Source organism: Vicugna pacos, chromosome 9, assembly GCF_048564905.1.
Source record: "Vicugna pacos chromosome 9, VicPac4, whole genome shotgun sequence".
NCBI classification, from domain to species: Eukaryota; Metazoa; Chordata; class Mammalia; order Artiodactyla; family Camelidae; genus Vicugna; species Vicugna pacos.
In genome coordinates, this window is record NC_132995.1 from 57050978 (window position 1) to 57073828 (window position 22851).

A 22851-nucleotide genomic window follows, 5' to 3' on the forward strand; every position below is an offset into this window, starting at 1 on the left:
GCAGGTTAATTAAACATGACCAAAGGAATCCCTTCATGGCTGAAAACCTTCCACCCTCCACTGCCTCACAGGATCTAGAAAACAGCAGACTAGCAAGGGACATCTGAATACCATTTTTAGAAAGCCAAGTCAAAGCTGTTTTTTTGTCCTTTTCTTCATCTTTCTCCTGATTCTTCTGGGTCAGGATGAGTGCAATCACGGTCAGGGTTTTTCCTAATCCCATATCATCCGCTGGAAAATAAAAACAAAAATAGGGGAGGTCAAAGGTCTTAGGGCAAAGATGCAGCTCAGCCCCCAGAGAAGCAGCGCCAGGCAGATGTCAGCGACCCTTGTCCTCTGCTGTCAGCACCATTCCAGTCTCTATTCTGCACCTCCTCTAAGGAAGCCTTTGTCTTTCTTACTGAAATGAACACTAAGCCATTTACTCTGACTTTTAGAAAATGTAAAATTCATTATTTAGACCTTACCTAGTTGCTGTGCTGTGCTGTTACTTATCTAACACATTCATTGCTATCTACCTCCGTTTGATGCTGCTGCCCCGTCTTTTTCTTTATTACCCGCAAAAGCAAAAAGGGCCAGCAGATATATCCTACCACCCACTTTACTACCAGACTTCTAGAGTTAGTGTTAACCCAAGACAGTCCTCCATCCCCTTAACTTACTCATTAAAGAAGGAAATAAACGAGCATTTCTTGGGTATCACCATTGTGCCAGTTACTGGGCTTATCTAATTTACTATTTATACCCTATCAAATACTATTATTCTCTTTCTAACAGTTTAAATAATCATTCTGATATGAGCAGAAGTAAAATGTCACAGCAAGGGCTCTAGTTCAAATTCGGGCCCTGCCACTGTCCACAGACTTCACACAGCAGCCGACTGCTCTTCCTTAAAAGGCCAGCTTACCGGGCTGGGCCGTGGCTGGCATGTGGGAACTCAGATTTCAGGAGGGCTCCCCTCATTCCCACAGCTGGTAAGAGGGCTCACTGTACCTAAACTGCCGGTACCAATACTATGGTTTACTCTGAACACCTGCATTCCTTCTGGGAGTCTGGAATTTCAGTCCCTGCCAGGCTGAAGCTGCCTGTGTGACCAGCCCCCACTAAAAACTTTGGGGATCGAATCTCTAACCAGCTTCCCTGGTTGGCAACGCGTCACATGTGTTGCCACAGCTCCCTGCTGGGAGAATTAAGTACCCGCTGTGACTCCACTGGGAAAGGCCTCTGGAATCTGCACCTGGCTTCCCCTGGACTTTGCCCCCTGTGTCTTTTTCATTTGCTGATTGTGATTTATAATGAATCAAAATAATTTAATTTATTTTACTGTCATAAATTACAGTCGTGAATATGGCTATATGGTGTGCATCCGAGCAAACCACCCAAACCGGAGGTGGTCGTGGGGACTCAGACACAGACACCCCCTGGCCATACTGGACGTCTGTCATGTTTTCTGGAAGTTGAGCACCTCAGAAATTTTAGGCTGACGAGTCCCCAGAGCAGAGACTGGGAAACGCTTCCTGCCCCACCTGCAGCTAAGGCACCAGCAGAACCACCGGGCTGTACGGACCACAGACACTCACACTGGCCTTCCATTCAGATGTGAGCAACGTCAGAGAAGAGGCTCCCTGTGACATGCTTTCTGCAGGAAGTGGGGGAGACGAGTGTCTCACTTTGGGGTGGCAGCGCTTTCCTCTGCTGCTCCATGGAGCAAAGCAGCTGTGACAGTTCCCACCAGGACACTCTGTTTGTGACTTAGCTTTGGCCATTGCTCCCAGAAGTCTGGCCTCCAGCCTGGTCCTCCACATCTCCCAGAGATTCCATGGGCCCCCTCCGCCTCATCAGCCAGTCAGCTTCCACTGCCTGCAACCCAGACCCGGATGATCCCAGGGCTGTGTACCTTGAGCACGTGACTTAAGCTTCCCGCACCGCCGTTTCCTCATCTGTCAGACGGGGTGTTAGACTATGACCCACAGAGTTGTTGAGGCTCAAAAGAAGCAGTGCAGCAGAACCTTTGCTGGCTCTTATCCTCACACCAGACTCACCCAGAATTCCTCCTCGTGGCTTCTGACTTTCCCGCCACAGCAACCAGGCTAATGCTTGCTTCTGGTGCAGCAGCAAAGGGACCTGACAACGGTAACAACCGGAAGTTAGGTATAAATTTGGACGAGAGGCTCTATCGGAGCCTGGCTACGTGGATTCCACGCCCCACTGTTACTTTCGTAAGTGACCCTCCCAATACTCTTGTTGCCACATAAGTCGCTCTTTTCATCTTGGAAGTCCTGGACTCCACCCTCTCACCGCGGGTAACCACATGTCCTGGTCTGCCCAGGACAGTTGTCATTTCTGCCAATCATCCAGCATGCCTGTCTAGAGCCGCCCCTCTCCCCGTCAGGTGAGAGTCCTGGTTTGTCTGCTCAGTCAGCCCAAGTCAGTTCCTACTGCTTGCAGTCAAGAGCTCCGACGGGTCACCCTACTTTCACCGGCATTTCCTCATCATCTCCTAACTATGACTCTCCGCTCTGTAGGCAATGTCCCAGTCTGCACTGCTAGTCATAAATGAACAGCCCTTTAACTGGGGTTCCCCCATCGCGTCTTTCCTTACTCCAGTTTATCTTGTACTCTGTGACATAAATAACCCTCATAAAACATCCTTGCTCAGAATTCTGCAGTGATTCCATAATATCTCTTCAGCTTTTCCAATCTAAGTTCCCTGACCAATGCCAGGCCCCACAGTGAGGGACTCCCCCCGCTTAGTTATGCCACGTGCTGCTCCCAGCTCAGGGACTGATGTCACTTGATCATCCCTTATTAATACCAACCTCTGTATCTTCCCTCCGACCTCCACCCCCTCTAACTGGAGTGTTTGGTTTCTATCTTCTCTATCTTTAAGCTTCCATTTTCTTTAAGGCACAAATGATTGTTGACTTAAGAGTATTTTTCCCTTTATTTCAAATCCCTTTTGTACTTTGTCTGCAGTCCGTAGCACGTGATACCACACATTCTCTGTCTGTCATAAAGTCATTTTCTAACTGTCTTACCAATGTTTCTTGTACACACACTTTCACCCCCACTAGTTCACGAAGAACAGCAATTCCTTTGCACCCGTGGGGCACCTTTCAAGGCTCTCAGCAAATGGATCTGTTACTGCTCTGGACATAAGTAACTTTACAACTTCATGAAAAAGCAAAGTGTTTACTATATACAAAAAAGATAAACAACAAGGTCCTACTGTAGAGCACAGGGAACTCTATTCACTATCTTGTAATAACCTATAATGAAAAAGAATATGAAAAGGAATATAAATGCGAATTACTATGCTGTATACCAGAAAGTAATGCAACATTGCAAATCAACTATACTTCAATTAAAAAAAAAAGTGTTGTTTTTTCTTCTCACTGCTAAGCAGAGAAAAAGAAGATACCGTGAGGGAAGCCAATCCATGTCATCTGTAGAAAGGGTACATCACAGCGACACTCTAGTGGGTGCGTTCACAGCAGTTGGTCCCCCTCCTCGTGGGCGCTGGGACTCTGCTACCGGACCCTCTGCCTGGGGGCCTTCCTGGCTCACCTTCAACCCAGCTGGATCCTCTGCCACCACTGTCTCCCCAGGACGCGACTCAAGCGACCGATGCAGCTCATCAATGGCCTCGCTTGTGATCTTCCATACCGCATGGAGGCGATCTTGGTTCATAGGGCCTGCATACAAATAGAGGTTACCTAAAGGTGTTGCAAGGATTACGTTCTGGCCAGCGCTGCAAAAAGGCAATTCATTATTTGCCAAGTGATGCACCTGTATGGTCTAAAAATTCTTGTCTCCGGATTCTCCTAGACTCACAGACTCCTTTATCCCAACTGCCTATTTGTCTGTCTGTTTTTTTTTTTTCAAATCACATTTACAAGAGCTCTAGTAAAGGATACAACATTAGAAAATATAAGTTAAAAAAAATAAGATAACTCCTAATATTTTTGGTATTTCCTTTTCAGTTTTGAAGAGGTGGCAGAGACCAAGATAATGCCATCAGAATTTTAGGAAGAAAAGATCCCTGAAGTTGGATGCAAAGCAGAAAAGCCAGCAATAGAAGAGCCAAAAGTCTGCTGAGGTCTAGGCAGACGGGGGGACACGACTCCGAAGCGCACGTCCCGAGCTGCCTGTGCTGTACCACTCACCCTCCCCTGCACAGAGCGCTTTTCCTGAAGTCACTTCATAAACACAAGCACCTCAGCTGGCTGCAAGTTTAAGAATGAAGTATCCAAGAGGTTTCTATACAAACAAAAATGAACCACTTAAATATTAAAATGTTTTTAAATGAAAAGCTGTTTTAATGGAATTCTTTCCAAAACATGCTACATACCATCCGACCTTAATAATCTATTATAATTTAATTTTCCTCTAGGTGACTGGGTCACCATGGTGATTACTGAATGAGGCTGTGACACAGCAATGTTCTCCAAATAGTCCTGAGCGGCCACTGCTGTGCCCCTGGGCCAGGTAGAGGGCCCTTCGCTTCACCTGGCGCCATGTCTATTCCTCACCCCCTTGCTGACCACTGCTCTTCAACCATCTCCCCTCCCTTCCTTCTCTGCACTTTCTTTCCTTTTCCCTCTCTATGTCTCAAGCAGCACTTGGGAGAAAAATGGCTGCAGCCTTTCTAGTCACTGCGGCCAGCCCACCCGAGCTCCCGTCTCCTCATCGGCAAACCAAACGGTCATATGATGTATCTGAGGCTCTACTTGGGATCTTCATTCTGCAGTTATTTCTGAATTCATTGTTTTCTGTGGAGTTGAGATGAAAACACTCATTTAAATAGAATGTTACTAATCCCCAACTCCTAACTTATCCCTCCCGGCTCTTTCCCCTTTGGTAACCATAAATTTGTTTTCTATGTCTGTGACTCTGTTTCTGTTTTGTAGATAAGTTCATTTATACCACTTTTCAGATTCCACATATAAGTGATACCATGTGCTGTTTGTCTTTCTCTGTCTGACTTACTCCACTTAGTATGATCATCATCTCCAGGTCCACCCATGTTGCTGAAAATGGCATGATTTCATTCTTTTTATGGCTGAGTAATATTTCATTGTGTGTTTTTACATATATATATATAAATAACTGAATCACTATGCTTTAAACAGAAAGTAACACAGCATTGTATATCAACTGTATTTCAATTAAAAAACCCCAATAAATAAATAAATAGGACTTCACAGCTCTCTGTGAGTCTACTGGGCATCAGGTTCATTCACATACTCCTCACTCTGCCTCAGCGCACACAAACACACACAAACACACACACACAGAACACAAACATGTCGGCTGGTCTGCCTACCTCATCACAATATGAGTTCCAGTTTTCACTTACAAATATTTACTGGATGACTCCTGTGCACCAGCCAGCGGGCTGAATGACCAGGGACCATGAACAAGGTCAGAGAACACGGCAGATATGGTCTCTGCCCTCACAGAGATCTAACTGACGCTGCGTAAGAACTCGGCTGAGCATCACGAGCTCTCTGACATGGCAGCTCAGGACGGCTTCTCCCTGCGCACGGGCACAAAAGCACCTACGAGGCAGCATTTAACTCGCAGGCAGAGCTGTTTTCACCGGGGCCAGCACCTTGGGTCTCACCTCCACCGCACTGACCAGATCCTCCAGCAGCTTCCTGGCGGGCAGCCTTTAGTCCTAGAGGACCCAGCTGGAGATCTTGGCCCTGCAGGGGCTGGGGAGGCACCAAGTGGGGAGGGTCAGTGGTCGTTTTGGTGAAGTTACTCTGTTGTGGCACCTGGGTGTTACTCATCTCGTTAGGGCCTGCTCAAAAAACAAGGGGAGAAGAGATTAAATTTCTGAAAAGTGAAGGAATTCTATGCGTGAGGGAGGTGAGGTCGAGAGAGGGTGGGGTCCCTATTCCAATGAGCAGGGGAAGGCTCTTCCTGGAGAGCGTAGCATTTAAACTGTTTCTGAAACAATGGGAAAAAGAGTTGAGTCCACAGGAAATGGGAGAAAGTTTTTATAAATCACAGGTATAACTTATAAGAAAGCTCAGAAACACATAGTAAAATGGAAAAGGTGAATGAGTCTACATATCCTTTATTGAAATGGCTTCTCAAATGTCTCATGAAGCTCATGCAAACCCCAGGTTCTGGGGCAGATCCCCTTTTACCTTGCTCTGGGGAGAGGGCCAGGGCACTGAGTGCATCCTCCAAGTCCTGAATTTGCTTGAACAACTTCTGACCCTTGTCTGGAAGAGCCTGGATGTTCACCGACGCCAACGTGCTCTGGAAAACAGATCCTATAAAGTGGACGGCTCCTCTCAAGTTGTTAGAAAGACAGTTTCAGATCAGATTAAAACAGCCTAAAATGCTAGAACTCTAAAATCACGGTCTTTTAACCATATGTATGAAAACCAGAATCTTTTTTTCTTTTTTAAACGCAGCTCACTTACCAATCCTGAAAATATAAACATAGAAAAAGGCGGAAACTAGACATCCGCCTATAAAACCTTTCTCACGTTAATATATCTGGCGTGTTTGTGATGTCCCTTAATCTGCTTACAGCAAGCAACGTGCTGACCTTACAAACAAGACATAGATCAGCGGCAGTTACCTTCTTCTGTTTCAGTTGTGTTGTGAGGTACACATGTTGGGCCACTGGGTCTGAAGGTTCTCCCTTCTTGGAAACACCCAAGACAGTGTTTCTCTGCACGCTTTGACCAGGGAATTTAAGATTCTCCTTCCTCTGCGAGTCTGGAGTCAGGTCAAAGAGCAAGGGGCTCCCCGGCTTAGAGGACACGGAAACAGCGTCATCTTCCTCGCTGTCACTGCTAGTGTCAGCATCTGGCCTCTCCCCCCGGGGAGGCCCTGCGGCCGGTGGTGCAGGCTGAGGGGCTGGTTCCTTCGGAGCAGACACATCGCGCGTCTCCGACGGCACCGGACAATGGCCCTGGGGCGGCCTCCTCTGGAGGGTCTGCGCACTTGGGTCGTCCTTCGCCCTTGTTTCTCTAGCCTCCCAGCTCTTGGGGTGCTCTTTGCTGAGTTGTTCCCCAAGCAGGGGCTGGCTTACTGGGTCGTGATGGTGAACAATTCGAGGCCTGGCTTCCTTTTCCCTCAGAGGTTCTGATTCTTTTTGGGCGTAATGACTCTCCCCATCTGACTCCAGAGGAGACACAGACGGCTTTCTCAGCTCACTCCCATGGATCTGTCTGGACTGAATTTCCAAAAGGTTTCTTTTGTGGGTCCCTTCAGTCTCCTTTGCTTCACCCCGAAACACCGTTTTCTCCCCTTGTGGCTTCTCCTGAACTACAGATTGCTTTTCCTTTACCACCAGGCCAGATGAGAGATCTTTCTCCCTCCAGCAGTTAGATTCAGGCTTCCGTTCCTTCTTTGGATCCAAGAGCGGATCTCCCTTTTCCTGTTGTTTCCGATCAGCTGTCTTTTCCTCACCTTCACCTTGGGTGAACTGTTTCCAGAGGGACGGTTCTTGATTCTTGTCAAGCACCTTGAACGGGTTTCTCTGCTGGCTGGAAGGATACAGTGGCTCTGATGCATGCTGAGACTCAGTGGTCACAGAATATTTTTTGGTTACAGAATGTTCTTTGGAATTAGGATCCTACAAGACAAAGGAACTAATGTGAATATAAGGCATTGATGCAACCTTCACATCTAGAATGCCTTTTTTCAGAGGAAACGGAAGCAGAGTAAAAGCAGTCCAATTTTCCTGAACGTCCCTGGGATCACCTCTCCCTGCAGAGAGGGCTATGTGCCAAGCTCACCAAATATTAGCTTCTTAACAGCACTTGAAATGCTTGGCTCCTTCTCTGTCCGTGATCACTGCTTTTCCTGGCCTCAAGGAAAAGTAGTGGCCAAATCAAAGTGTGTTTTATAATAGCAACAGCCACAATGTGTACTTTTCATGAAAATCTATTCTCTCAAGATGAACTTCCCCCCAAACCCAAACACTATCCTGCGCTTGCCTGGATGTTGGCTTTAGGAAGGCTTCACATGGGAATCTAGAATCCGAAGTTCAAGCTATCCCTTCACCAAAACAAGTCTCATGACCTCCCTCGGTCTGGATATCTGTAGGGTCTCTCCTAGTTCTCAAGTTCTGGAAGCTTATGAATTATACTCCGCTTATACCAACATCAAGCAGATTATCAGTCTATGACAAGATGCTAAAGTTAGTCAAGTAAATTTAAATTTTTCCCTAAATAGGAGATACTGACTATATTTAAGATCTCAAAAAACATTAAGTGAAACAAGAGGCAAACAATTAATTCTCGAAGGTAACCAAATAGTCCTTTGAATTAAAAGTCCCAACAGGGTCTGCCTTGCTTAAAGAAAAGAACAGTTGTGGGGGGGAGGGTACAGCTCAGTGGTAGAGCATGTGCTTAGCATGCACGAGGTCCCAGGTTCAATCCCCAGTGCCTCCTTTAAATAAATAAATATATAAGCAAACAAACAAACAAACCTAGTTACCTCCCCCATCCACCCCCCCCAAAAAAAAAAGAAAGAAAAGAACTGTCTTTCAGAGACAGTACGATGAAAACCAACCAGTTTATACCGGATGTCAGGCTAACTTCTGGGGACACTGCAGGTTAAGCAGAGTCAGGTTTGAAAACAGACGAGCAACCCTACCTGCCATGGGAGGCTTCCACACCACCGCTTCCCCTCGGCCTTACTTCTGACGCACCGGAAGAACAATCTAATGAGGCAAAACACACAAAAAACCAAGGTTGTGAAAATCCATTAAAACCAGAGATGTATTTGTTTTCAGTCCAAGAAAACATCTTACAACCGTCTGATACTGGTTTTGAAAGGTCGCCTGAAACCAATGACTCTCGTATGTAGTAATTCTTTACTGCACACACAGCACAGGATATTTATGAGGGCTGAGAAGTGAAAGAATACAGATGTCACGGTAACCAGAGGGCATGCATAGATTTACTCTTTTAACTCTACTGAAATGGAAACACTGATCAGCAAAGGCTCCTCAAATCAGAAAAAAGGAGATAACCAGACATGATGTGTCCCTAATGGGGAGCCATAATATAATCTATGAAGTAAAAAAAATAAAAACAAACAAAAAAACCAAATAAGCCAAATCAAAACAAACAAGAAAGAAAAAAAGATTGGTGGCAGGGACCTACTTAAGAGACTTAAAAGACATATCAATCAACAGCAATTTGTGGGCCTTATTTGGATCGTGACTTAAGCAAAATAACAAAAGCTACAAGAAAATAAACTATTTATAACATTCATGAATCAACCAGAAGTCTGTACACAATTGGTTAAAAAAAGAGAGTCCATACCTTTTAGAGCAACAAACTGAAATATTTACTGGAGAATGACACTATCTGGGATCTGTTTCAAAATACGGCAGGAGTTGGGCGGTGGAGTGGGTAGGGTATATATGGAACAAGATTAGCCACGAGTTGGTGACTGTTGAAGCTCATGTACTGCATTATTCTATCCTGTCTACTTTTGTATATATTTCCAATGTTCCATTAAAACAAAAAAAGACTAATACAGACTTACATCCCAGTGCAAGACAGTTCCTGCTCACACAAACACTACCTACACTCCAGCTATGCAGAAATGGCTACACTGTGCCATTCCCAAACTAAGAAACGCACTCTCCATCCTACCAGACTTTGCATGTGTACCACCCTCCATCCAAAGGATGTCCTCCTATCCCTGTTTGCCCACCATCTACCCCCATCACCGCTCTCAAAGTCCAAAAGGGCCCTCAACAGCCAGTTCAAGACATACTTCCTTTGCACGGTTTTCCCACGTTCCTTGCCCTGTTCATCCATCGTACTGCTTCTGTATTTTTGTTGTATTTGGTTGTATTACACTAGTGTCTGCCTGTGTGCCCAGCTATATATTCACCAACTAGAAGGCAATCACTATATTTGATTTCTTCATTCTTAACTATTCCTCGCCCTTTGTACATAATAGTTAAGTACTGCTGGATTAAACAGAACCAGCTGATTTTTCCCTTACCCCAAATGACTCCTCAAAAAACATTTAATCAGTTAAATAAGAGCTTTTACAATGCATAATTTGAGTGTTTAAATGGGTAATACACTCAGGGGGAGGGTATAGCTCAGTGGTAGAGAGCATGCTTACTTAGCATGCTTGAGGTCCTGGGTTCAATCCCTAGCACCTCCATTAAAAAAAATAAATAAGTAAACCTAATTACCTCCCCACCTCCAAAAAAGAAAATAAACTGTACAAAAGTAAAATAAATGTTCAAAATAAATAGGTAACATACTCAATCAGAAAGTATGCAATGGCACTGAAAAGCACCTCCTTCCCTGTCTGCTTACTTCACATGCCCTGACATAACCATTTCTATGGGTTTTTTGTTCGCCTTTCCAGATGTTTTTAATGCATATTCAGATCAATATATTTTATTTCTTCTTTTTCTACTCAAATGGATACCATAGCATACGTATTACTAAATACTTGTTTGCTTTTTTTTTTCCTTAATGTCTTGGAGACATTTTTATAAAAACATACACATAAAGGATTTCTTCATGTGTGTGTATGTGTATATATTTTTTCTTTTTTTTTTCTTACAGCTGTATAGTTTTTTTACATAGCCAGTTTTCCACTATAAGGATGTTTCATTATTTATGTAACCAGATCCCTCTTGATGGACAGTCTGATTGCTTCCAATCCTTTCCTATTAAAAGCAATATCACAGTGAATAACCTCTTGTATGTCATTTCGCATGTATTTTAATATATCTGTAGGGCAACTTTCTATATCTCGTACTGTGTGTATTATGGCCTTCTCCGCTTTTCTTCATCAATTAGCTTCTGGATTTTATATATTAGTTCTCCTTTTGTTGCTTTCTAACTCGTTAAATTCCATTCTCCCTGCATTAATTCCTTTCTTGTGCTTTTTTTCCATTTAATTTCTTGCTCTTTTTTGAACTTCTTAAATTAGTCCTGTGATCTACAACATGAATCATAACAGTCTGAGTCCTAACTCAAAAAGAATCCTGAGCACAACATTGTAAAATGATTATAAGTCAATAAAAAAAGTTAAAAAAAAAAAAAAAGAATCCTGAGCAGGTCTTGACTGCTCCGATGCCATTACTTCACTTGGACATAGAAGCAACGATAACAAGTCCCAAGTGGACAAGTAAGTATTCCATAAAACTCACATTAAAAAGCAAACAGGACCAGTCACTCATACAAACTCACAATTTTCCCATTCATGCTCACAATCTTTAAAAACATTTATTAGTCTCCTTAATTCTTACTGCAATAGGCCACTATATTGAACACAGAGTTCGGCAAATTTCTGAAATGCCTTGAATGCACAAAAATTCAAAGTACTGGCTACTTTTAGGGAGTCCTGTTACTTATGGAAATAAGACAAGAACAAATTGCTGCTGTTGTTTAAGTGTATCAAGTATCTGAAATCTTCACCGAAACAACGTTGTATAAATAGAATCTATTTTAAAATCCAAGCCTCAGAGACTTTCGGGAGAAGGGTAAGATTTGGAAAAAGGGGGAAGAAAACAATACATTCTGAGCATTTACTGTATGCAAGGTACGGTGTTCAAAATGCTTCCACTCACGTCTTTATTAAAATCAATCTGGATGGGCTTCTCTGTTTTTAGGATAAAAAATTTGTTATGTTTACTAAATTGTAAAATCAACAGAGAAAGCAGTGGAAATATATTCTCATAGAGAAACCAAACATTGATTCTTATAAAAAAGAACATAATTTCTGTAGTATGTTCATGAATTATTTTCCAGGACATAGGCTATGAACAATAATGATGAAGAAATCAGTAGCGGTCATTCAAGGCCAAGTTCAAGTCTCAATTCCTCCCTTTTCTCAGTAACTTTCATCAGCCTTAATCTCTTACTCTAGGTCTTACAGTCACAGAAGCACCTAGCATTTGACCACACCCAATTTTGCATTCTAACATGTGCAAATCCAACAGCTTGTCGATCTTTGTGTGTCTAACTCTTACCCCAACTGTGTCACAGGGCCCTTAGGAGTTAAAGGTTCACTTCTTTATAGGCAGCAATGGAAAAACATAAAGCTAGATTTCTACTTCATTCTTTGACACAAAAACTCAAGATGGAGCAAAATGAAAATGTAAAAAAAACTGTAGATGTTCTAGGAAAAACACAGAGGTGAATATTTTTGCAATCCTAAAGCGAAAGGAGAATGACAAATTCCTGAGGCTGAGAGATAAAGGATTTAGTAATTTGACTACATAAAAGTATTAAACTTCCATATAGTAAAAATATTATAGGCAAAATAGTAACACAAAAGGCAAAGTGGGAAAAGTACTTGCTATGCATATTATAAAGGGCTAATATCCTCTCCCTCCAAGGATGACTTTTTTATAGCTCAGTGCGTGACACTCTACAGCACCCAGTGAGAGCACTGGCTTTATTGAGTGGGCTTCTTCATGGGCTGGTGAGGCCTGAGGTCCTTCTGCATGGGTCTGGCTCACACCCAGATACACCTCTATGTCATTATCTTAGACAATCATGGTTGGGTTAGGTAATCTGCATGCCAATTTGACTCAGTAACCAACCACATAAGGAGCTTCCCAGACATGCAAAGATCCAAGTGTTATCAAACATAAAGTATTCTGAGCATCCCACCCCAACCAGTTATTTAAAGAACTAAAGCTTGTTTTACTCGACAGACAAAAGAGTATTTCCATCTATTCTGACCGCATATCCTTGAGAATAAAAGTTGAGAGAGAGAGGGAGAGAGATTGAAAGAGAACATGAACTCAGGAGCCAGATGATAATGTCCAACATTTGTGTATCAACACGCACCACATCATTTACATCAGGGCAAGAGTTCTTCCCTCTGGTTCTACTGAGAGGCCATCATGGTTTTCTTCACTGCCCATAAACAGAGGGTCTTGGCCAAGGGGTCCGTCAAATGCTGGTGAGTGGTACATCTGGTGTTTAAGTTAGAGAACTGCACACAAAAGCAGCTTCACTCCAAAGTAAGAAAAATGGGCACCTTAGTCTTACTTCAGTGTGTACCTCCCCTCCATTACGCTGCTACCCGTCTCCTAGCTAGGTTACACGTTAAACATAGTGATAGTAATTCAAAGATGTAAAGTACTTTAAGTTCTTGAGAAGAAAATCTAGTTGAAGGGAAGGAAAGGCTGTACTCCCTGATGTCATTCTCCAGAGGAGGGGTTCTGGCGAGAGGCCCTACTGTCTGCTCAGAAGGTCATCATCCATAGAAACATGACCTACTTCTGCTTAAATTTCCAGCCTGTACCGCCTATCAAGGTACTTGTTGGGTTTTTTCTTTTGTTTTGTTTTGTTTTGTTTTTAATTTGTTGTGTGTTACAGAACTACATTTTACTTGTCCTAAAGCAACCTTTTAAAGCTTTAGTAAGTACCTCTTAATAAGTGTTCTAGATTTGGGCTAAAAGAAATACATTTAGCATTCTTTTTCTATTTTTTTGTTTTGTTGTGTTTTTTTTTTATCAGGTTTATTTATTTATTTATTTAATGAAGGTACTGGGGACTGAACCCAGGACCTCATGCATGCTAAGCATGTGCTCTACCACTGAGCTATATCATCCCCTGCTTTTACTATTTTAGAATAATGATCACCTCTCAGGCTCATCTACCTAGTATGAAGAAAATTAAAGACAAGTTCTCAAAATTCTACCTTCAGCCTAGACCTTTTTTCAGAGCTGCACACTCATTTTTCTAGCTGGTTTCAGATATACATAAGACACAATATATCCACAGCTCTACCTGTAAGCCACACATCTCAGTCCTCTACTGATGTTACCTTCCCTTCCTTGTCTTGCCTAATGGTAAACTCATCACCCATAAACCCCACCTTAGCAACCATGTCCTGAGCACTGACCACATGCCAAATGCCAGGCTAAGGGCATCACACACATGACCTCACCGAACCCTCAAAACCCAGGGAAGTGGGGGCCACTGTGATCACTATCCCAGGGGAATAAATGGAGGAAGGACCATGCTTAAATGTCCTACCAGGAAATGTGCCTCATCAATTCTGTTTTGGCAAGCGTTCTCCAGTCTGCCTGCCCCCAACTCCACCGCCCTGGCCTCGATCCAAACCCATCTTTCACTTAGAGACGGTGGGTGTGCCTGCAGTCAGACCGAGGCTGGAATCCCAGTGATGCCACGTCATAACCATGGGTCCTGGGATTGACCCCTTTTCTAACTTCTCTAAATGTTTCCTCACCTGTGTGTAAAACAGGGGTACTGAAACCTATCACAGCAGATTCTGTGAAGACAAGAGGCAATGACTATGCCACATAGTAGGCATTCATTAGTAGCTATTATCTCAGTGGGCTCCTTGCCTCCACTGCCTTCACTTCCTAATCTAACTTCCCTAGTTCTTCTCCCCCGCCCCATTCTATTATTGCAAATCGAATCAAAAACTCTTCAGGGACTTCCTACAACACAGGCAATATTTCTATATGATACAGGGCCCCCAGTCATATATAAATGGTTTTAGGTGTCAGGACACCCTAACTTCATGCACTAGAGGCTTACCGGCCACACTGTACTAGCAGAAAACAACAGAAAAGTGAATTATTTAAAAATTCCATTTATAACAGGGTCACAGGGGAGAGTATAGCTCAAGTGGTAGAGCGCATGCTTAGCATGCATGAGGTCCTGGGTTCAATCCCCAGTACCTCCTCTAAAAGTAAATAAATAAATGAACCTAATTACCTCCTCCCTGCCCAAAAAAATTATTAAAAAAAAATCCCATTTATAACAAGGTCAAAAAACAGAAATGCTGAGGACTAAATTTAACCAAAAGGGTTATAATGAAAACTATTCAACAATGCTGAAAGAAATTTTAAAAGTCAAAAATACACCATGCTCATGGACTGGAAGATCAACACTGATGTCAGTTCTCCCCAGATCGATCCATATAGATTCAATGTAATCCCAGAGAGGTTTTTCTGAGGAAATTTTAAAAGCTGATTCTGCATTTTATACGGAAATATAAAGGACCTTGAATAGCCAATCTTGAAAAAGACATTTTTAGACATCACCTCATTCTACTACCAGAATGTGAAAGTTGACAAGTTAGTGCAAGTGAATGACTACTGCTGGACTGAGGTTACCGGCTACTGGAGAGCTGGAGAGGGAGGGAGGCGGAGAGTTTATCTGGAAATTAACCAGAGGTCAGGCTTCTCAGATTAACCAGTTGCTTAGTGGTTAGGAAGTAACAGCCCAGAAGACATTCAATACATATAGAAACACCATCCATTTATGAATGGCTTTTAAAGAATAGTCAATCCAAGAAACCACCCAACTGTAACTCATCCAGGCAAAGAAAGAAAAAAAACAAATACACTGAGATGTTCTTTCGGACACTTACCTGTATTCTTTCTTGCCCTGTGGTAGAGACAGACCCTGAAGTTCTACCACAACGTCCTCATGCAATAAACAATGTGAGACAGGAATGCTGGAGAAAAAAAAATTGAAATTTTGTTTTAGGAGGCAAAGAATAGAGGTCGGTGTCCTAAAATTAAATTCAAAAGATGGATTTTAAACTTAAGGGTCCGTGTATGACTTCCACTGGGTTTGTAAACCCCACACACTTTTATATCCACGTGCATACCTCTGGGGAAAGAGCCCAATTTTCATCTTTTCTCTCTCCCCCATATAGAGTATGACAATAAATGTATCTTTTTCCTGATGACTCAAAAGTTTAAAATTATGCTGTGCTATATGATGACTACACTGTGATACCTCCAGGCTGGGAATTCTCCCCAGGTTCTGCCATCATCCTTTTTCCTTTAATAACCTGTTAGCTGTCACTCAAGTGTTGTTCACATACCTACTCTAGCAACACATTCTCCTAACTTGCTTCATGCTAGCTTGGTATAAGCTTTTAACTTCTCCCTTCTAATTTCTTACTATGAAAAAATTTATGTATAACATTTGAGAGGTTTGAGTGAAGGTCTAAAGTATTCTCACATGACCTGTAGCATTTTCTTTCTTTCTTTTTGCTTATATTCTGGCTACCAGACATATTCCAAATAGGTCAAATTTATCAAATAACCATTTTCAAGTTAAACATAATTGTACTAGTTTTGTAGAGCAGTACATTTTTATAAATGGTACTTTACTTAAGGGCATGTTTCTTTTCATTTAAAGCCCGATCTTATGCTTCCATTAATGTTTAATTCTGAACATGCTTTCATGTCTCATAAAAACCTGAGCTAGGTACTAAACCTAAGAAGCTCTGTAGAAAAGAAATCAGAGTACATAGTAAATCTGACATAATGGTATGTTGTTGACAGCTTGAGTATTTTTGTTTGGTCTCATCTATCTTAAGATTAAACACTGATTTAAATAAAGTCATTTCGTATTTAATTAGTCTAGATCCTAGTAATTTCAAATGAAAAAACAACTTATTGGAAGACTAAGAAAATATTTTCTCTAAAAACTTATCTTGTAAATCTGAAAAAGGGTAAAAATCTCCCACTTAGTTTCAAATCATAAAAATACAAGTAATCTAAATCATGTGGGGGAAACATGAGAAGTTAATATACATGCTGAAAAAATACCGTATTTTCTAGTACTGATATCCATTATGTGCCCTATATGTTATGAAGAAAAATAACTTTTCTCTACCAAGTTCAGTAGAAAGCAGGAAAAAATGCATAATGATGTGACAGTTTAAAACATCACTAGAGACTGTGGACACCTGGTACTGTGAAAACATTAACAACACTTTACAAGAACAGTATTAACTTTCCTGACTTCAAAGGTGCTTAACATTTCCGGGTCTCAGCTTTCAATTTGGTAAAAACTAGAGTGCTGAATCAGATTTCTGCTGTTGCTTCTGCTTTAATCCCTAAAATAACTTGTTTATTTTCATTATAAGTCTCATCACTTAAATGCAGAGAACCCAATTTTTTTAAAGGGGCTGATAAGATGACTACCAGAATGTTTTAATCTAAAATGTTTAAAAACCAGTTTGGCCTAAAACTAGTGCAAAATTGGGGCCAGTTATTTTCTGCTATGCCTGTATGTCCTCACTTAAATGGGGTAGTGGGTAACGTCAGAGCAGGAGAAGGAAGTGGTCAAAGCATGACAGGTGAAGAGAAACCCAGAACCGGAATGGGCTAGAAGTATCCAGAGGTAGCCGATCCTCCATTTTATTGATGAGGAAATTGGCGGCCCAGAGAGGGAAGGAAACCAGCCTTGGGTCACACAGCAAGCAGTAGCGGAGCGTCTCCCGAACATGCCAAGGGCCCTAGCTCCCAGCTCTCTCAGTCCTTGTGGCTCCAGACAGCGGGGAGCCGCGACTTCCCCGGGAGGCCGCGCGCGGTCGCAGGGAACCGTGCCCAGCTCGAGACCTACTCGGTGGCCCGCACGAAGCTGCACGTGTCCGCCCGGCACACGTAGAAGCTCTTTCCTTTATTCGGGCCATGGCGCACGCCAGTCTTCAGGAAGCATAAGGTCCCTGAGGAGAGAAGGTCCACAACGATTACGCCACGCTAGATGGACAGACCCCCAAGGGACCCTGGGACCCTGACCTCCTACCGTGCTCGGGACACCTAACTGCTTCCATCCCGCTCCTTCTTTCCTCTCCCCCGAAGCCACCCCACCCTCAAAGCCGGCTTCCGCCTTTTACTCCGCCCTCCTCATTCAGGAACCAATCACCACCCACCTCCTGTAGCCTTAACCCCCCCATAATCCACCGCCGAGGCCGTAGCCCCATCCCCGCCCTATCACCAGCCAATCAGAGGGGACGTTTGCTCACCTCCAACCAATCACAGCCGCCTTCAGGCTTGGGGCGCGCCAAAATCAAATAAGAGGCGAGTGGGTGGGAGAAACCTGGCCTTTGGCTGGTGGGGTGTGGCTGAGGCTGGAGTAGGGTTTGGAGGCTGGCGGGGCTTCCGGGCCGAGGGGAGAGTTGCTTTGTAGGTCCTGGAAGAGCAAAGAGCAGGACCGTGAGCGGGGCGAGTCTAGCTTGCATTCGTTTAAGAACTCGAGATGGCCCTAGAGGCTGCAGGTGTTACAAACTGCAGAGACGAGCTCTGCAAAAAAGGCTCCCTTCTCCGCCGAGAGCGCCTGGAGCTCCGCGGTCATCTGCGAGCCGGGGCCTGGCCCTGGTGGGCGCTTTGCTGCCGCGCTCGGCCACTGGGAGGGGAGGCCACCGCAGGAGGAGCTACTGGATTTGTAGTGCTGGGGCGGCGGGAGCGGGGGCGAGTTGGGATGCAGGTGAGGGCTGATGCGGTATCCTTTAAAGCTGTGCAGTGAACAAAGTTTGTTATAGAGCAGGCATAAAGACTTCTCTGGGACCCCATGACACAAAGTGCTTACCCGTACACGTCTCTCTTGACACCCTGGTGAAAGGGGCAGCATTTTTAGGACCCCGAGACTCATAAAAATTTGAGTAACTCACCCAAGGTCACAGAATTAGTGAGTGGACCATCTGCAGACAGATGCCCAGGGGACCGCGCAGCTGCCTCCTGTTTGTTCTGAATGTTCGTTCTCTAGGCACTCAGTGTAGGAGACCTGAGTTAGAAGTGTCAATGTGGAAACAACAGGGGAGAAAAAGATTACCTTTAGTGAAAGTTTTATTTTGTACGTTTTTATTGTCAGAGTTTTTCTACTAGTATGCTTTTGTAATATTAAAAACCGAGGATGAAGTTAAAAGAAAGGGAACTATTTGAAATCATAATCAGATCTATTAGTGAACAAAAAGAGCAATAGCAATCAAAGACTTATTGCAAGAGAGATGGCTTCATATTACAACTATTGAGGAACATATGTCCAGACATATGGTGTGGCATGTGCAAGTGTACTTACAGAGAGAGGAGGACAGAAAATCTGCAAGTTCTAGGAAATTTGGGCTCTATGATAAATGTAAATGTCATATAGGAGCCAAAGGAGGGGTGAGAAACCTGAGGTGTCATTTATTTAAAAAGTATTTACTAAATAGCTTTTTGTATGCCCAGTGCGAAGCCTAGGTGGTTGAGAAATATAAAATTCATTCATACACAAAGTTGAAAACAACTATTCTAACCGCAAAGAGCTTGCTCAATATTTGGAGGAGACTGAACTAGCATATACTGAACACTTAAATAACAATGTACAAAAAAATGTAAAATAGTATTTAAATGTCAAGATGAGTGGAGTTAGCCATAAACTCTGTAGGACTAGACGTGTAAGATGTGTCTGGAAGCAAAATGGAGTTGGTTTATACATAACTGTCCCCTCTGGAACACGTATAAATAAACTTAAAGATAGAAAAGGAGCAAAAAGGAAACAAATAACAGGTATTTTCAGTACTATAATTTATAATAGATTGTAACTCTCACACTGAGAGATTTTTATGCACATATTTAATAAATGCTGTATGGGGAAAAGTAGAACATGAATACTGGACTTGCAGGACAAAGGGCATGAGAATTTACTTATTTCTTGAAAAATATCTTTTTGAAACAAAAAGACAAAATCAGAGCCTCTTAAATATCCCATTAAGGAAGAATGTCTTCCTCTGCAAGCATTCAAGCCTGTATCTCAGGTGCCACCCCATGAAAGCATGCGCAGCCAAGACACAGAGAGGGGTAAACACTTCCTCCATCAATTCAGGATGTCCTAGAACAAAATATTTAAGCTCTCGAGGGTTTATTCTATCTAATCACATTCATAAGGCTGAAAAAACAAACAAATACTTTGTGTAAGGTGGCCATAATATTGGCATAAACTATAGTGAGTGATACAGTGTATACTTTTCAAAGTATACACATGTATTAACTTACTTTTAATTCATATCCTTAATTAGCCTGCAGACCCCTGGAAAGCCCTTTGGAGAACGTGCTATTTTGAGTAAAGTTGAGACTGTTTTTCTTTAAAATGTGATTTATTCAAAACGAATGCCTAGACTCAGTCTTAGAGCTCAACGATGGTTTAAATCCACAAGTTAATGAGCCAATAAATTCTTTCTGCATGAGGCTGGTCAAATGTAAAGTATGTGATGGAATTGTTCTAAAACTGGATTGGGGTAATGGCTGCACAACTGTATATACGTTTACTAAGACTCAGGGAACTGTGCACTTTGAATAGGCGAATTCTGTAGTGTAAATTATCCTTCAATAAAGCTATTAAAAACAAAGATACAATGTATACACAATGCCAAAACATTTACATGGAAAGCAAAATCTGGATGTTTTGACATCCTAAGGAAATTAATGGTGAAGGAGCGAAACAGCAGAAACTCTTTAATTTTAGTTGGTTTTAATCCTCAAGCCGACTGGTTCTCTGAATAAAATCCAGAGTGGTTCAAACACTCATTTTAATTCTTGGGGAAATGAAACAGTTGTATTTCATCTGGTCAGCATTTGTGCCGGCTGGCATATCTTAAACCTGCCAGAATAAGATATTGGTGATGAGAGTGTCAGAAGAGTCGCCCCTGAACATCCCTATCGCTGTCTGTATTGTTTTAAAACAATCAGCAAGTCCAAGTTTCAAGTTATTTGTAAGATTTCCAGTTCTATGCAACCTTAACATTTACTCATTATTTTGAAAATTAAATTGTTCAAATATGTTTTTCCAATTAGCTGAGGATCTAAGTATATTTTGTTTTCCGAAATTACGTCCCTCTGGGTTTTTGTTCATTGCTTTGGGATGGGGTGGGGAGGGGTTACTAATTTTAAATAATAGATAAAGGATTTTTCCCCCCATAAGGCACATGGTCACTAAAGGGAACCATCACAGTAGCCTAACGCTGAGGTGTATCCTGAAATGAATATTTTACATGCATTCTTACATGTAATTCTCACAGCTGCCCTGGCAGCGGGTATTCTCTTATCCCCATTTTAAACAACAGGATACCAAAGTTCAGAGTAGTTAAGGAGTTTGCCCCAAGGCCGTGCTCTTAGCCATTTCTTTACAGAGCCTCTCCTTGGACTTTGAAACCAACAAATTAATCTTTTCCTGGCCCAAAGTCACAAAGCTGACACAGATCAGGAACTAGAAGCTGTTTTGGAGGAACTCCCATTCCAGTTCTTGCCACCACAGTATTTTTATGAAGCATAAATTATTCAGTGATTCATTCAGATGTTTAACCTACACATAGCCAAGCATTCAGATATTTGTGTCATACAGACGTGGCTCAACAAATCCAACATAAGGAAAAATTTGCAAATCGTAACTACTATATATAAAATAGATTAAAAAAACAAATTTCTGTATAGCACGGCGAACTACATTCAATATCTTGTAGTAAGCTATAATGAAATAGAATATGAAAAGGAATATATGCGTGTATATATGTATGATTGAAACATTATGCTGTGTACCGAAAATTGACATATTGTAACTGACTATACTTCAATTAAAAAAAAAAAAACCTACGAGCCAAGTCCTGCCATTCTATAAGTGACCACTAGGTGGCAGCATATTAACATTAAAAACCTAACACAAGGCCCACCTCTTCTGCGTTTTCATTCTTTCTATTTAACCATATGAAATGGTAATTCAATTTCATTTTATTTTGTGCCTTTCAAATATATGATCATTTTAAACTTGCTCTTTGACAAAGTCACAGTCAGGATGAGAATATAATAAGGACAAATCTAGTTATAATTGGAAAAGTGAAGAGACTTTACAAATTCTTTTGTTGTACCAATATTTTGTATTACGTTCCAAATTTTACTGGTCTTAAAATATCCCCAAAATGCTTCAAAACAGGCCCTCTTACTCCATTTTTCTTTTCTAATAAGTGTACAATTTGGTACTTTTTTGGTAAATTTAGAAAGCTGTGCAAACATCATTGCAATCTAGTTTTAGAACATTTCCGTCACACCCAAAACTTCCCTCAAACCTGTGTGTGGTCCATCACCACTAACACCCTCAACACCAAGGCAGCCACTGATCTGCTTTCTGCATTTATAAATTTGCCTTTTTGGGGCACTTCGTATGAATGGAGTACACAATATGTAGTCCATTGCCTGTCTTCTTTCATTTAGCATAACGTTTTTGAGGCTTATTCATGTTGTATCGTGTATCAGTGTTTCATTCTTTTTATTGCTGAATAGTATTCCATTGTATTTATCACCAGCTGATATACATTTAGATTCTTTTCTCTTTGGGATTATTAGGAATAATGTTGTTATGAAGATTAACAAGACTTTATGTTGACATTTGTTTTCATTCTTCCTGGGTGGATACCTAGGAGAGGAATGGCTGGTCAGGTGGTAAGTCTATGTATAACTTTTTAAGGAATTAACAAGCTATTTTCCAAAGTGGCTGTATCATTTTATATTCCCATGAGCAGTGTATAAATGTAGGTTCTCCACGTCCTTACCAACACTTGTTATTGTCCATGTTTTTTCATTGAAGTCATTCTAGCAGCTGTGAAGTGGTTTCATTTATTTTATTTATTACTTATTTTAATTATTTATTTTACTTCTCTTTTTTTCTTTTTAAAAAAAATTTGGGCATGGGGGAGGTAATTAGGTTTACTTATTTTTTAATGGAGGTTCTGGGGATTGAATCCAGGACTTCAAGCATGCTAAGCATGCGCTCTACCACTTGAGCTATACCTGTCCCCTCATCTTGGCTTAAATGTGCATTTCCCAATGACTGTTGATAATGAGCTCCTTTTCATGTGCTCATTAGCCATCATCTTCCTCTTTTTTAATTGTCTTGAAAGGTTTTTCTTCGTTTAAAGGTTTGTATGAAACTTAAACTAAAACCCAAGCAAAAATGACACTGTTATTAACTCAAGGAGATCAAAGAAATAGTAATGTATAACGTTAATGTTTGTAGACTGTTCAGTAACAAAATTGCACACAGGCTGCAGTTACAGTCATATGAACAATATTTT

At 41.9% G+C, this 22851-nt stretch overlaps 1 protein-coding gene across 1 annotated transcript in view; it reads right to left on the reverse strand.

Moving 5' to 3' along the window:
* Positions 1-17645, reverse strand: part of TTF2 (transcription termination factor 2) — a 37792-nt gene extending 20147 nt beyond the window's left edge. Inside the window, exons 1-10 of the mRNA XM_072967928.1 lie at positions 17556-17645; positions 17373-17475; positions 15379-15465; positions 8629-8695; positions 6602-7603; positions 6159-6273; positions 5627-5806; positions 3568-3695; positions 2043-2124; positions 112-231 (exon numbers count right to left, since the gene is read on the reverse strand). Coding sequence (XP_072824029.1) covers positions 112-231; positions 2043-2124; positions 3568-3695; positions 5627-5806; positions 6159-6273; positions 6602-7603; positions 8629-8695; positions 15379-15465; positions 17373-17475; positions 17556-17583 — 1912 coding nt within the window. The 5' untranslated portion in view covers positions 17584-17645. The remainder of the gene's footprint in view (positions 1-111; positions 232-2042; positions 2125-3567; positions 3696-5626; positions 5807-6158; positions 6274-6601; positions 7604-8628; positions 8696-15378; positions 15466-17372; positions 17476-17555) is intronic.
* Positions 17646-22851: the final 5206 nt, after the last annotated feature.